This window comes from Nicotiana tabacum, chromosome 8 (assembly GCF_000715075.1).
Source record: "Nicotiana tabacum cultivar K326 chromosome 8, ASM71507v2, whole genome shotgun sequence".
NCBI classification, from domain to species: Eukaryota; Viridiplantae; Streptophyta; class Magnoliopsida; order Solanales; family Solanaceae; genus Nicotiana; species Nicotiana tabacum.
The window spans coordinates 73,552,595-73,565,414 of NC_134087.1; the positions used below are offsets into that span (position 1 = coordinate 73,552,595).

At 36.7% G+C, this 12,820-nt stretch overlaps 2 protein-coding genes, 1 long non-coding RNA gene and 1 other non-coding gene across 4 annotated transcripts; 2 read left to right on the forward strand and 2 right to left on the reverse strand.

Moving 5' to 3' along the window:
• Nucleotides 1-785: 785 nt before the first annotated feature.
• LOC107774267 (early nodulin-like protein 3) lies at nt 786-1,330 on the forward strand. The gene is made up of 2 exons (XM_016593763.1): nt 786-954; nt 1,092-1,330. The coding sequence occupies exons 1-2, from the start codon at nt 786-788 to the stop codon at nt 1,328-1,330; spliced, it is 408 nt and encodes a 135-aa protein (XP_016449249.1).
• On the reverse strand, nt 1,328-5,976 carry LOC107774283 (uncharacterized). The gene is made up of 4 exons (XR_012694072.1): nt 5,880-5,976; nt 5,429-5,519; nt 4,601-4,672; nt 1,328-1,956 (listed from the first exon to the last, which is right to left on the reverse strand). It is a non-coding gene; the product is annotated as an uncharacterized LOC107774283 (long non-coding RNA).
• Nucleotides 5,977-9,096: 3,120 nt separating this feature from the next.
• Nucleotides 9,097-11,539, forward strand: LOC107774273 (uncharacterized). Its single transcript, XM_075220421.1, has 6 exons — nt 9,097-9,465; nt 9,523-10,041; nt 10,447-10,665; nt 10,769-10,788; nt 10,909-11,266; nt 11,357-11,539. The coding sequence occupies exons 1-6, from the start codon at nt 9,097-9,099 to the stop codon at nt 11,537-11,539; spliced, it is 1,668 nt and encodes a 555-aa protein (XP_075076522.1).
• LOC142163741 (small nucleolar RNA R71) lies at nt 9,607-9,713 on the reverse strand. The gene has a single exon (XR_012694671.1). It is a non-coding gene; the product is annotated as a small nucleolar RNA R71 (small nucleolar RNA).
• Nucleotides 11,540-12,820: the final 1,281 nt, after the last annotated feature.

A 12,820-nucleotide genomic window follows, 5' to 3' on the forward strand; every position in this document is an offset into this window, starting at 1 on the left:
CATGTCCGTGAAAATAGGAAATTGGTTGATCGGGCTTTCTCTTAGCCTCTACATTGTGAATTGATTTCGCCGTGTTATTTCATATTTAAAATTGGTTTCCTCTCTCGATAACATACTCCATTATTCCTTACTTTTGGTATGAGAGCAAATGTCAAGCTAAAAAGTATCACTCGATTTTTTATTATCGTTGTCCATAAAATACTACATTAAGGGTTGAGAATATCAGAAAGTGATACAATTTTCTAAATTTTAATTAGATGACAATACGTACTATTATGAACATCTCTTGGCAACATGTCAAGCGCTAAACGTTATAGATATGATTAACGAAAGCGTTCGTAATCTCGTAGTAATATAAGATATTTAAATCTAATAGCTTTTCCTTCTACATATATCCATGTTCTTTTTGTTGCAATTTGTATATTTTTTTAAAATTCTACATGCTGGCTGAGTGGTTCTAGAAAGTAGAAAAAAAAAAAAAAAAAAAAAGGCATAACATTCTTGTTTCCACTATTTCACTATAATTCAGTGCCTACTTCAACTGTTAAATGAGATAGAAGAATCCCTTGAATTAATGCAAAGTTAATTTGTTTTTAAATGCATTTGTTGTAACTTTCACCATTTACACCTTTAATAACGGAATGTGTGAAATTAGTAATAGTAGAACATTTATAAAAGGTATTTAGTTCAGTTGCACTAATGGTTGTCACTTGCAATATATACCTTCGAATCGGATTAAAAAACTTAAGAGAATATACGTGGGGACTAATTTAAAACAACACAATATGCAGGTTACAATTTTGCTACTTTTTGTTGTGGTTGGGATATTGATGAGATCAATAAGTTTAGAGAGGTACATTGTTGGAGAAGGCTATGGCTGGCGTCCTGCCCCTGATCCTGCTTACTACCAAGATTGGGCTAAAACTGTAAAGCTTAAAGCTGGAGATGAATTAGGTAAAACCCTCACTTCACCTAATCTTTTTTTCATAACAGTGGTGTCCGGGCTCACTAGAAATTTATTTAAGTATTTGAATACGAGCATATTTGGACCTTGAATTTATTGGTGATTGATTATCCACTATGTTTTGTAGAGTTTAGATTCGAAAAACCTGACGATTTGCTGGAGATTGGAAAATTCGACTACTATGCATGCACTTCCAACACTGTTTTCAGGCCGTATAGAGAAAGTCCAGCAACAGCATTCTTACTGGCACCTGGAGAATATTACTTCAAATCCAGCAACAATACCAATTGCATTAATGGCCAGAAACTTTATGTAAATGCAGAAGCTCCAAATGAAGATAATGATAAGATTGACAACAAGAGCTAAAAAGAAAGGTGGAATCATAAGGATTAAGATAAGGATCACTAGCATAGTTTGTTTTAGATCAGACAATAACCAGAAGCAAGCAGATCTAGGAGTTAGAGTCGGTGAGTTCCAATATTTCCAATATTCCACCCTATTCGTTTAGATTGCATCTTAGGGATGTATCCAGTGACATCCCTGAGATTTCTATGCATTTTACTCAAAGTTAGAAGAGACAACTCCTCAAGTCTATCCACTACATAAATAGCAGCACGGCGAAAGGATTCGGAGGTAGAACAAAGAACCCCATGGTTAACATGGAAGTTTTGAGGATCACTGAGGAGTTGAGAAATTCTTTTAATCCGACTTTGACTGGAATCATCACGGTTATGGAGAATTTTGGGAAGACATTGCTTTATTATCCTTCTCATTTGCCAATTCATTTTCTAAAAAGTAATTGAACCGCCAGTTACTGTCTCCGCAATACAGCATAACCCGTTGTTGTTCATCTTATCAAGCAGGGAATATATGCATCTCAAATTCTCAGCTGAATTAAAGAGCAATATGGCTGGAGCATCAGGGCATGTCCGTTCATCCTTATGCACTCCAAATGCCTTTGCAACAGAGGTTCTAATATTCTCATAATATAACTGCAATTAAGACACACAGAAAATATATCAGCTTTGTGTGTGTGTGTGGGGGGGGGGGGGTTGAATTTGCAACTTCGTTTAACAAAAAGCAGATAATATTCAATACAAACAAAGAAACAGGCCAAAAATAAAGAGTGCATGTATACTCAAAACTCTTTTGCTTCAGAAGTTACATATAAGCAGTATCATTTGGATTTTAAAAAAAATAAACGGAGGAATGTTTTATCAACTTCGAATTGCAGAATGTCATTACATCAGCAAGCATTAAAAAGAACACTGACATCATCTTCCCTAATCAATGATTCAGGTAAAGTCCTGCAGATACGGAATCAAAGAGTAGACGTTGAGTTTGAAGTGCAAAAATTTTACTAGGAAAACAACAAGCAACCATTGCTAATGCAATATGAATCCAGATAACAAAATACCTAAACAAGAGCAACCCACATAATAAGGTACTGTATGCTTTTAATCAGGATGTAGAAAGAGTATAGGAAACAACTTTCGTAAAAAAAATACAATGCTTTAAAAGAAAAGGGGACTGATATCACAAAGTGTGGCCTACGAATTGGATCTATTTCTGTGTTTAAACAAGCACACTTGAAAAATAGATTTCAAAGTTTAGCAACGAGGAACGTAACCTGTGGATGGTCTTTACTTACTAAAAAATTCTGTAGATGGAGGTCACTGATCACAAATATGGTGTTGATACTCTCTGAGGGAACTCTGAAAGAAACGATGGTTTATACAGTTGTTCGATGTGGAGGGGCATTAGGAGAGGATTGGATAAGAGACTGGGTGTCATCACTTATGTCCATTTCATCCCTCAACCTTGGGAACTGCTAATGCACTTTTCTGGGTCAAATCATACTACAATCAACACTAAGAGAATATAGGATTGAGGATCCTTGAAAGGCATGAGGCAATGCATATCACATCAAATTCTGTAGTTTTTGCATGGGAAGATAGTCGATACTAAGGAATCACATCTTACTGGTGATAGTCTGTGAAGTATTATGGTTAATAACTGTTGTGTTCTTTTCAGAGGGGCTGAAGACTGTTAACCATTTGCTATTGCATTGTCCCTGAGCTTTAGTGCGCTGGTCACTTGTGTTATGCTGGCAGGGGCCAATGATATATGGCCCCCATCAGTCGAGAAGTTGTTAATGGCTGGAAATGCACTTCAAAGGAAAATATATACCAATATGGAGAAACATCTCCAGAAGTCTCTTTTAGTGCATCTCAATGGAAAGGAATAATCAGCATTTAAGAGAAATTGAAACGCAACTCACTTCAGTTCTATCAGAACTCTTGGGAAACCTTTCATTGAAATTATAAGTGATTGTAAAATTCTGATATTTGCGTTTTTTTCTTGGGTATATTTGTGTATTTTTCAAAAGTCTATCCTTGCAATTGGATTTTTCTGTAAGTGCCTTTGTCCTTGGATAGGGATGTAAATGGGGCGGGGCAGGGTAGGGTGGGGCAGGTCAAGCCTTGACCCGCTAAAATTTTGACCCGCCCTGCCCTGCCCCGTTTAGCTTTTAATCAAAATTTTACCCTGCCCCGCCCTGCCCCGTTTAGACTCTTTTTTATCTTTTTCTCTTTACTTTGTATTTTGCAGTATGCTTTTAAAAAATTTAGTCAATTTCTTTTCTAGCAGCGTGCTTCTTCTGTCATAAAAAATAGAAGGAAATCTACAATTAAAGGGATAAAAACGTGAGTGCTCATATGTACAAAATAGTATTAAAGTAAATTCAAATAATCAATGCAGTTCCAGATGACACAAGTTAACATGAAAAGGAATCAGAATTAAACAAAGCCTATACACGAGAAATCAAATCGAACAGCAAAATTGTGTTTTGGACCACTGAGAAGACCATAACCTGCAGTAGCGACTACTTTATTTAGGTTTTCAAGATGTTGGTAGTCCAACCCAAGAATAAAAATACACGGTCATCTTTTTTTTACCCAACCCAGATACTAACCCGAATTTTGCCCTGCCCTGCCCTATTAAAAATTTTCAAAAATCAGATTTTTCCCTGCCCCGCCCCATTTAAATGTCCCCCTGCCCTGTCCTATTAGGAGTTTGCCCTGCCCCGCCCCAATTGCCATCTCTATCCTTGGACTTGCCTGAGCTGTCACATTTTGATATAATACTATCCTAAGAAAAAAATGCAATCCATATTTGTGGACGCTAAATATAAGGACCATGTACACTTATTATCTTTCATCTCATTTACAAATATCAAGCTTCAGAATTTCATTAGCTACATAAACCATCATTAAAATGTGATTCATTACATTATGGTCTACAAACCTATAAAATGAAGAATCACAACACTCAGTAAGTGTTCTTTAACACGACTTCCCTAACTTACCCAAAGCTAATAAAAGAAGAAGAAATTTCGTAAAAGGATAGTCCTGAAAACTATAATGAAATTCACAGACAATTGCATCCCAATATCTGTGCATTCATTTGAACAGTCAATTTTGCAAATATTCAATAATATGAAAGCAGTGCAACGACTAACATGCCTTTTCTAGGGAGAGATACTATTACTAACTAGGACATACATAATCCAAGAAGTGGAAAAGAAGAGTTTTACAAAAAGATATAGAAAATTTAAAGACAAAAGAAGGTTCTCACATATCAGCGTGAGGTTTGAGTCTTTCCATCTTTTTTCGCTCTCGTTCCGATAAATGCAAGTCCATTAACCACCTGCGAAATTAATTTCTTATTTCTAACATAATACTCAAAATCGATTATTCCCATTTCCAATAAACACTTCGTACATTACTGACACAAAGAAAATTACGGCCTCCATCTCATTTAATACAATACAACAGTCTTCCCATTTTGAACGTCCTAAAGTGTTTGACACCGTCTTATTTCTACACAAACTTACATCGAATTCATTTATTTATTCAACTTCTTTTTATAAGAAATTTTATTTCACTTGTAAAACTGAACAAAGGCTGCGCAAATATTAAGAAACTATACATACTTTATAATGTTTTGTCTATCAAACTAATTTTTCAATTCTTACTTGAATATTTTCTTCCATGATAATCTCTTATAAAACCAGTAAACCACAATTATATAAAATGAGAAAGAGGGAGTATTAAGCAAAACGAAAGTTACAATTATCAATTGGCAAAGTTCATCAATGTGCTAACAGTATCTGAATCTAGGTCAATGAAGTGGGTTAAGAACCATGAGGTCTCAGGTTCGAATCACAATGGAGGCATAAGCACCAGGTGATTTCTTCCCATATGTCCCAAGTCTTGGTGGACAGAGTTACCTAACAACAGTACTAGTGGGAGGTAGCAGGTAACCGATGGGATAGTCGAGGTGCGTGCAAGCTTGGCCCAGACACCATCGGCATCCCAAAAAAAAAAAAAATCGACCGCAGCATTGTATTACATTTTAAACTAAGAGTTAAGTTAAGATCTGAAGATAAAAATAAAAAGTTACCTTCTTTTGAGCCTTAGGTCATTATCTTGCTGCTTCAATTGAGATAACAACACTCTACTATCCTCCATATAGCCCTCCATTTTCTCCTATTCTTTCAAAGCGGATAAGAAAATATAGGGTTTCAGGCTTTAAGTGAGTCATCAACTCTACGTGAAACTGAAAATCACATAAGAAAGGTATTTTTGTAAAATTAGTTACGTATTTAAATTTTTAGAAAATTTATCATTACTACTCAAACTCAATTTAGTATATCCATTATCACACAGAAAGCAAATAAGAACAAACATTTATTTTTAAAAATCACATGGAAGTAGTTATAAGCTTTGTTAAGCAATGGGAACAAACACGGCAGTATAATCCAAAAATTAATAAAGATTTGCATTTTATCGTTAAAAATCATTGTAAAAATGCATAAAGAAAAATATCGAGAGACAGAGAAAGAGCAACATACAATTTGATTCCTAAAACGAGGGACTTGCGGCAGAAGGAGATGAAGAGGAGGCAACAGAGGAAGACAGCGGCAGCGTAATATTGGCGAGAAATTGAAAGTGAGTGGAGTTCAAATTTGGGTCTATGTATTGTTAAAATAGCATGGACTAGTCAGTTGGGACCGGGTCATTCAAAAATAATCAGTATTTATCAAGTCATTGAAAAATAGCCACTATTTTGCTGCAACAAAGATCGGTCCAGTATAATATATCGGAGTTCGTGCAACTGTGTATAAACTTAAAGCATATTATATTGGACCGGTATACTTTGCTGGCTCGAGTATATTACACTAGACCGGTATATTATACTGGAACTCCAGTATATTAGACTGGAACTATAATGGAGTCCAATATAATATACTGGAACTCCAGTATTTTATGCTGGAGTATTTTTCCGGATTTTGAACAGTATTTTCGTTCAGATTTATCTTTCCATGAAAAGTGATTAAATTTTGATTACTTTTGAAACTGTGACTATTTTTGAATGAACACTTGTAAATTTGGCTATTTTTTAATTTCTCCCCTATTTATTTGGGGGCATTTACATCTATACCCGCTTTTTGTGTCACGTTTTAACTTGTGTCCGCTTTGCAAAAAAAATTACAAGTGTACCCACTTTTTCGCATAACTTCAGCATACGGGGCTGAAGTAGCAAAGGCAATCACGCAAAACTTCAGCATTCTAGTAGCCGGGCCTGAAGTTCAGCTCTAGAGGTGAAGTTTTTGTTTTGTAACTGGTGAATTTCAGCTCAAGTTTTTGTTTTGTAATTGGCGAACTTCTGCTCTAGAGCTGAAGTTTTTGTTTTTGTAATTCGCGAACTTCAGCTCTAGAGCTGAAGTTTTTATTTTGTAACTTTCGAATTTCAGCTCTAGAGCTGAAGTTTTTGTTTTGTAACTGGCGAACTTCAGCTGAAGTTTTTATTTTGGAACTGTCGAACTTCAGCTCTAGAGCTGAAGTTTTTATTGAAGGAAGTTTTTGTTTTGTATCTATCAGGTGTTATGCTTTTAGTTGTTAAATTATTGAGAAGCAAATTTTTAAATGTTTGTTAGACAGGAAACAAACTTTATGCCTCGTCAACCTTTGAATTCTATTAAAACTCTGCATTCAAGAGTGAGCATGTGCATTACTCTAAACCATTTCCTCGTTGTTCAACTCACTGAAGAAAGGAAAGAACAAGAATTACATAAATTGTTCTATTAAAAAATTTGTAGTACAGCCGCATTATGTTTGGGGTGGTCTTAATTTTTTGTCCCCGTTTGTTTCATAGACAAAATTTCGTACTTTGTATTTTACAGTGTTACTCTTCGCTTGCCTTATGAGCAACAATTTTAACTTTTGACTTAAAAGTTCTGATCATGGTAAGGCTAGGTATATATCAGGTAAAATCGATAGCTCGAATCGAAAAAAATACTATTGAGTTATCGATATCGGGTATTGAGTTAATGGTTCGGTAACAGTTTAATATTATTTGACTATTGAGTTATCAGTTTGGGTCTCGATTTGCCCAAGTTTATTAACGGTTTAACCGATAACTCAATAAGTTTTATCAAAATTATCACTATACCATTAAGTATATAAAGTCACCTCAAGGCTTGGTTTCTTTAAACTTTATGAATTTCTCATCTTTATTTTTTGGTTCATATATTTTAGTTTTAACGTTTTAAAGAATTTATTTTTCAGATTTTTAGTTTTTTTTTTCCGCTGATTCTTTAGCATTTATAAGATTAGGTTTTTATCATTTTTTTGTAGTTAGTAAGATTAGTTTGTTGAATGTATTATTAGTTACTCCTACTAACATATTTGAAAATTAAAATCATTCTGATGTTTAGCTTAAAGCATATATATTCTATGTATATCGCCTCATATTTTACTTTTGTTTCATGAATTTGGGATGTTAAATGCTATGATTTATATTAATTTGAAGTATTTTTATGTGTAGGAATGATTCGGGAGTAATTGGGGGCGAAACGCGCAATATTTGAGCCAAAACGAACGAAACCGGGAAACCTTGCGAATTTGGGCGCCACAGGTGGCGCCTAGCCCTACCTGTGGCGCCAAAAATAGTAGCTAAAAATATTGGAGCGCCGTGGAGGGCGACTGGCGCTAGCCAGGGTGCCAGTGACATGAATTTTCTCCAAATTCGCCCGGGACAAGGTTATTTCGGCCCTAGATCTACCCAACACATATAAAAGCAAGACTAAACCTATTTTTGAAGGGAGGGACGCCACTTTGGAGGAAAAATACACATGGGATCGTGAGGAAGCGGAGAATTCTCAGTTTTCTTCATCTTTTCTGGTATTTCCAATTGATTCAACACTTATGCAATTGTTTGATTACATCATGAGTGGCTAAACACCCATTGTTCTGGGGTTGTGATTTAGCCACGAATATTGTTGTTTGATATTAGCTTGACCTTGATTATAATTCACTAATATATTATTGTTTCTTCAATTTTATGTTTAATTACTTAATTGTCTGGCCAACAGTTATGTTCTATTTACTATCTATGTTATGCTTGGGAAAGCTGCGTTTAGATTAGAGAAGAATTGAAGAGTGCATGATCTTAACCCTTAGGGGGAGCGGATTTGTGGTTAGGATAGGAATATACCTAGTCACCGTGCTTAATTAAATATCGTAATCTTAATGCATTCTTAATAGATTGATTTCATAGGAATATAAGCGTTAATCTATTGAGAATAGGTGAGTAGTACTTCGGGAGAAGGCTATGAGAGCATTTATCGATTAATTAGCAACCATGAGTGAATTATATAAAAGGGAGAGTTAATTAGAACACAATACGAATGGTGAATCGATCACAACCCTGGAATACTTGTCTCTACTGAATACACAACAATCAACTCGTTACTTGATAATTTAGTTATTATTTAGAATCGTAGTATAATATAATCATATTACTGGACTTTGATTTTAGTTGGATTGAATAACAAGTTTAGTGATTTAGTGAGTGGTTTATACAAGTCTCTGTGGGTTCGACACTCAACTTATCATTATATTACTTGTCGACCACGTATACTTGCGTGTGCGTTTGGGAGCAACAAGTTTTTGGCGCCGTTGTCGGGGACTTGAATATAAACTACTTTCTAGTTTTTGCTTTAATTGTTTATTTCGTCTAGTCTAACGTTACTTGATTGTTGCTCTAATCTCAGAAACTTTGATTGAATGCGTAGGGTCAGAAGCCAGGACAGACTCAACGGCTTTGACCCCGAACCTGAGAAAACATTTCACAGGAGGTTGAGGGAAGCAAGGGATACAAACAATATTCAAGCACTCATTCAATTTCCTGTGAACATGGCAGAGGAGCAACATATGGCTGTTCAGGATGTAGCAATGCCCAGGATTGCTGATGTTACCTCCAGCATAGTGAAGCCCAGAATCACCGGGCACTTTGAGCTTAAACAGAGCATGATCCAGCTACTTCATGCAAACGGGCAGTTTATGGGTCTTCCACACGAGGATCCACAACAGCATATTCTGAAGTTCTTAGAGATTAGTGATACTTATATCACTAACGGGATCACTCCAGATTATGTGAGGCTCACACTTTTTCCATTCTCTCTGTTGGGCGAAACTAAGTGATGGCTAAAGGTAGAACCAGCTAATTCCATTACATCATGGAATTATTTGGCAAGAAAATTTCTAGCAAGGTTTTTCCCTTCAGGCAAAACTGTAAAAATTAGAAGTGAGATAGTCGCCTTCAAACAGAAAGTAGGAGAATCTTTATATTCGGCTTGGGAAAGGTTCAAGGGGCTACTCAGAGACTGTCCTCATCACAATCAGACGAATGGAGTGTTAGTTCACGCTTTCATAGAAGGGCTCCATCCCCAAACAAAAATTGTAGTAGATGCTACAGCTGGAGGTCAAGTATTGGAGAAAAGTTTTGATGAAATTTATGCATTATTGAACAAATTCTCCAAAAGCAATCCGGATTGGCAAGGAGAGATGGGTAGGAACATGGTACAAAAATCACCAGGGGTTCTTGAATTAGATGTTGTTTCAGCATTATCAGCACAAGTCTTCACGCTGACCAACCAAGTCAATCAAATGACCATGATCATTAACAAGCAACAAGCCCAGCCAGTGCAACAAGTTCAAATATTTTGTGAGGTATGTAGAGAGGGTCACATGAGCAATCTATGCCCAGCAAATCCAGAGTCTGTATATTTTGTGGGTAATGCAAATCGAGGCCAAACAAATCAGTATGGGGACACTTACAACCCCAATTGGAGGATTCACCCAAACTTCTCCTGGGGTGGAAATCAAGGCAATCAGAATCAATACCGGCCTCAAGCACCTCAACAACAATCCAGACCACCTCAGGCTGAACAACAAGCTAGCCTTGAGGAGATGATGAAGAAATTGATGGCCGACCAGCAAGCCCTCAATCAGAAATTAATAGCAGATCAACAAACTTTCAATCAAAAATTAATAGCAGATCAACAAACTTTCAATCAGAAAATAATGGCTGATCAGTAGGCTCAAGCCGCAACATTGAGAAATTTGGAGCATCAGGTGGGCCAACTTTCCAAAGCCCAAAATACCAGACCAATAGGGGCTCTTCCTAGTGATACGGAGCCCAATCCTAAAGATCAAGTCAATGCGGTTACCTTGCGAAATGGAAGAGCATTAGAAGAGGTTCCAAAGAAAAAGAAGAATACAACTCATCTTGAAGGAGAATTAGTTCCCAAGCCAGTTGAGGGGAATGAGAAAGATGATAAAGGATCCGATCCAGTAATTGAGACTAGGCCTCCACCTTCGTTTCCATAAAGACTGCAAATTCCTAGATATTTTGAGCCAAGTGAGTGTGAATTTGCCTTTGGTGGAAATTTTGCAGGAAGTGCCTAAGTATGCAAGGTATCTCAGAGATATTGTGGCAAACAAACGAAGACATACAGAGTTCGAAACAGTTGCACTTACTGAAGAGTGCAGTGCCAGAGTTCAGAGTAAACTTCCTCCTAAGTTGAAGGATCCTAGGAGTTTCACAATTCCTTTGTCTCTTGGAAAACAAGAAGTTGGTAGAGCCCTGTGTGATTTAGGGGCTAGTATAAATTTGATGCCATCCTCTTTGTTCAAGCAACTCGGATTGGGGGTGCTTAGACCTACTACAATCACTTTACAGTTAGCAGATAGGTCACTAGTCATGCTAGAAGAAATTATTGAGGATGTGTTAGTTCGAGTGGGAAAGTTTATTCTTCCTGCTGATTTTATTGTTCTTGATTACGAGGCAGATGAGGAAGTGCCCATTATTTTGGGGCGACCATTCTTAGCTACTGGTGGGGCAATTATTGATGTGAGGGCAGGGAAGTTAAAAATGAGAGTTGACGATGAGGAGGTCACTTTTAATGTGTACAAGGCACTTAAGCTCCCTAAGCATTATGAGGGCTTGTGCATGATTACTGTGGTCGAATTGAAGGGAATATAGCAGAGTCAGCATGTGAATTATAGTGATCCAGATGGGACAACTGAGTTAGAGGAGGTGGTGTTTCCAGCTGAATGTGTAAAGATGATTGAGAAAAGAGCCAGAGATGAAAGAGGAGACCTTTCGAGAGCGTGCAAAAAGGCTAGACTTCATGGGAGAAAGAAGAAGAGAAAGCGTCCAGCCTGAGCAGAGTAGCAGAGTCGTGCCACGACTATAAATAAGGCGCTTGTTGGGAGGCAACCCAACCTGTATATCTTTTATTTATTGATTATTTTTTTAGTGTCAAGTTTTGTGTTGTTTTTATTTTGCAGAGTAGCTAGGGGAAGTCTGAGTACCCAAAGTTGAAGTTGAGGAGCATGTTTGAGCTTAAGTGTGGGGTTGTCCCGACCCTTAATATTGAGGATCATGTCCGAGCTAGGCCTGAGAGGGTCTCAGGGAGTATTTCTCACCCTTGTTTTAATATTTCTCTATGATCATGCATCGAGGACTATGTATAATATAAGTGTGGGATGGGGAAACTACTTTCTGAAGTGTAATTGTATAAAACTATTTTTTTATTTAGTTTTCTTTTAGAACTCGCAGTAGACATAGTCTAGGTTAAAAAATATATATAAAAAAACGAAAAGAAAAAGAAAAAAAATTAGAAAAAGTTCAGATTTTTCCCGACGATGGATCTTTTGGACAATTTTCTTAAGGGATAAAGTTCGATTAAAAATACCAAAAAGTTTTTTTAGGATAGTTAAGTAGTATCCCTTGATTTTTCTTTGGGCGCCGGTTCTTTTCCAAGGGTGTAGCTCGAACCGGGTACTTTTTTTTAGGAATAGTTAGGAAGAAACTGAGTCGCTCTGAGATACTCATTGACATGGTTGATGCTGGAACATTAGGCTAGGACATACATTTTGTTTTCCTATGTATTTGGTTTGAATTGTGAAGCCTAAGTAGAGTAAATAACCTATTTTGTGATGCCTTGCCTCAGTCGTTTGACTTGTATGCCACATAGTGCAATATTGCTTAAATTTCTCAATTATATGTGCTTGCTTGACATGAAAATTGAACAGAACCGTCTTGATTGAGTCATGTGCAACGTGTGTGCGAGGATTTGTGATTTTCCGTGCTATCCTGTGTAGTCTAGAACTTACCCCGTGTGTTAATTGAAGCGAAATTGTAGGTTGTGCTAATCTAGGAGATGACGTAGGCATTTTCTTGCTTGATCATGGATGCTTGTCACATAAAAATAAAATTTTCCGTTGCTAGCTCCTTTGAGCCTATAGACCTTTTCTTTGGCAACCACATTACAAGTCATACCCCTATTTTGTTCTTAATTTGATATTGCTTGAACATTTACCTCCTAAGGCACTTAGTCGCTAAAAGAAGTAAGGTTAGAGATTGGGAAGTAGCTTTTGGGTGGAACCATGGAAGGGCCCGTTGGTGCACTAAAGTTGAAATCAAAAGACACTAGCCAATAAA

What these genes read in the sequence shown, in the direction of transcription:
- LOC107774267 (XM_016593763.1), top strand. Translation starts at nt 786, where the DNA reads ATGCAGGTTACAATTTTGCTACTTTTTGTTGTGGTTGGGATATTGATG. An exon ending in TAAAGCTGGAGATGAATTAG is followed by an intron (nt 955 to 1,091) that starts GTAAAACCCTCA and finishes TATGTTTTGTAG; the next exon opens with AGTTTAGATTCGAAAAACCT.
- LOC107774273 (XM_075220421.1), top strand. Translation starts at nt 9,097, where the DNA reads ATGCGTAGGGTCAGAAGCCAGGACAGACTCAACGGCTTTGACCCCGAA. An exon ending in AAGTTCAAATATTTTGTGAG is followed by an intron (nt 10,042 to 10,446) that starts GTATGTAGAGAG and finishes TTGGAGCATCAG; the next exon opens with GTGGGCCAACTTTCCAAAGC. An exon ending in ATGATAAAGGATCCGATCCA is followed by an intron (nt 10,666 to 10,768) that starts GTAATTGAGACT and finishes GAAATTTTGCAG; the next exon opens with GAAGTGCCTAAGTATGCAAG.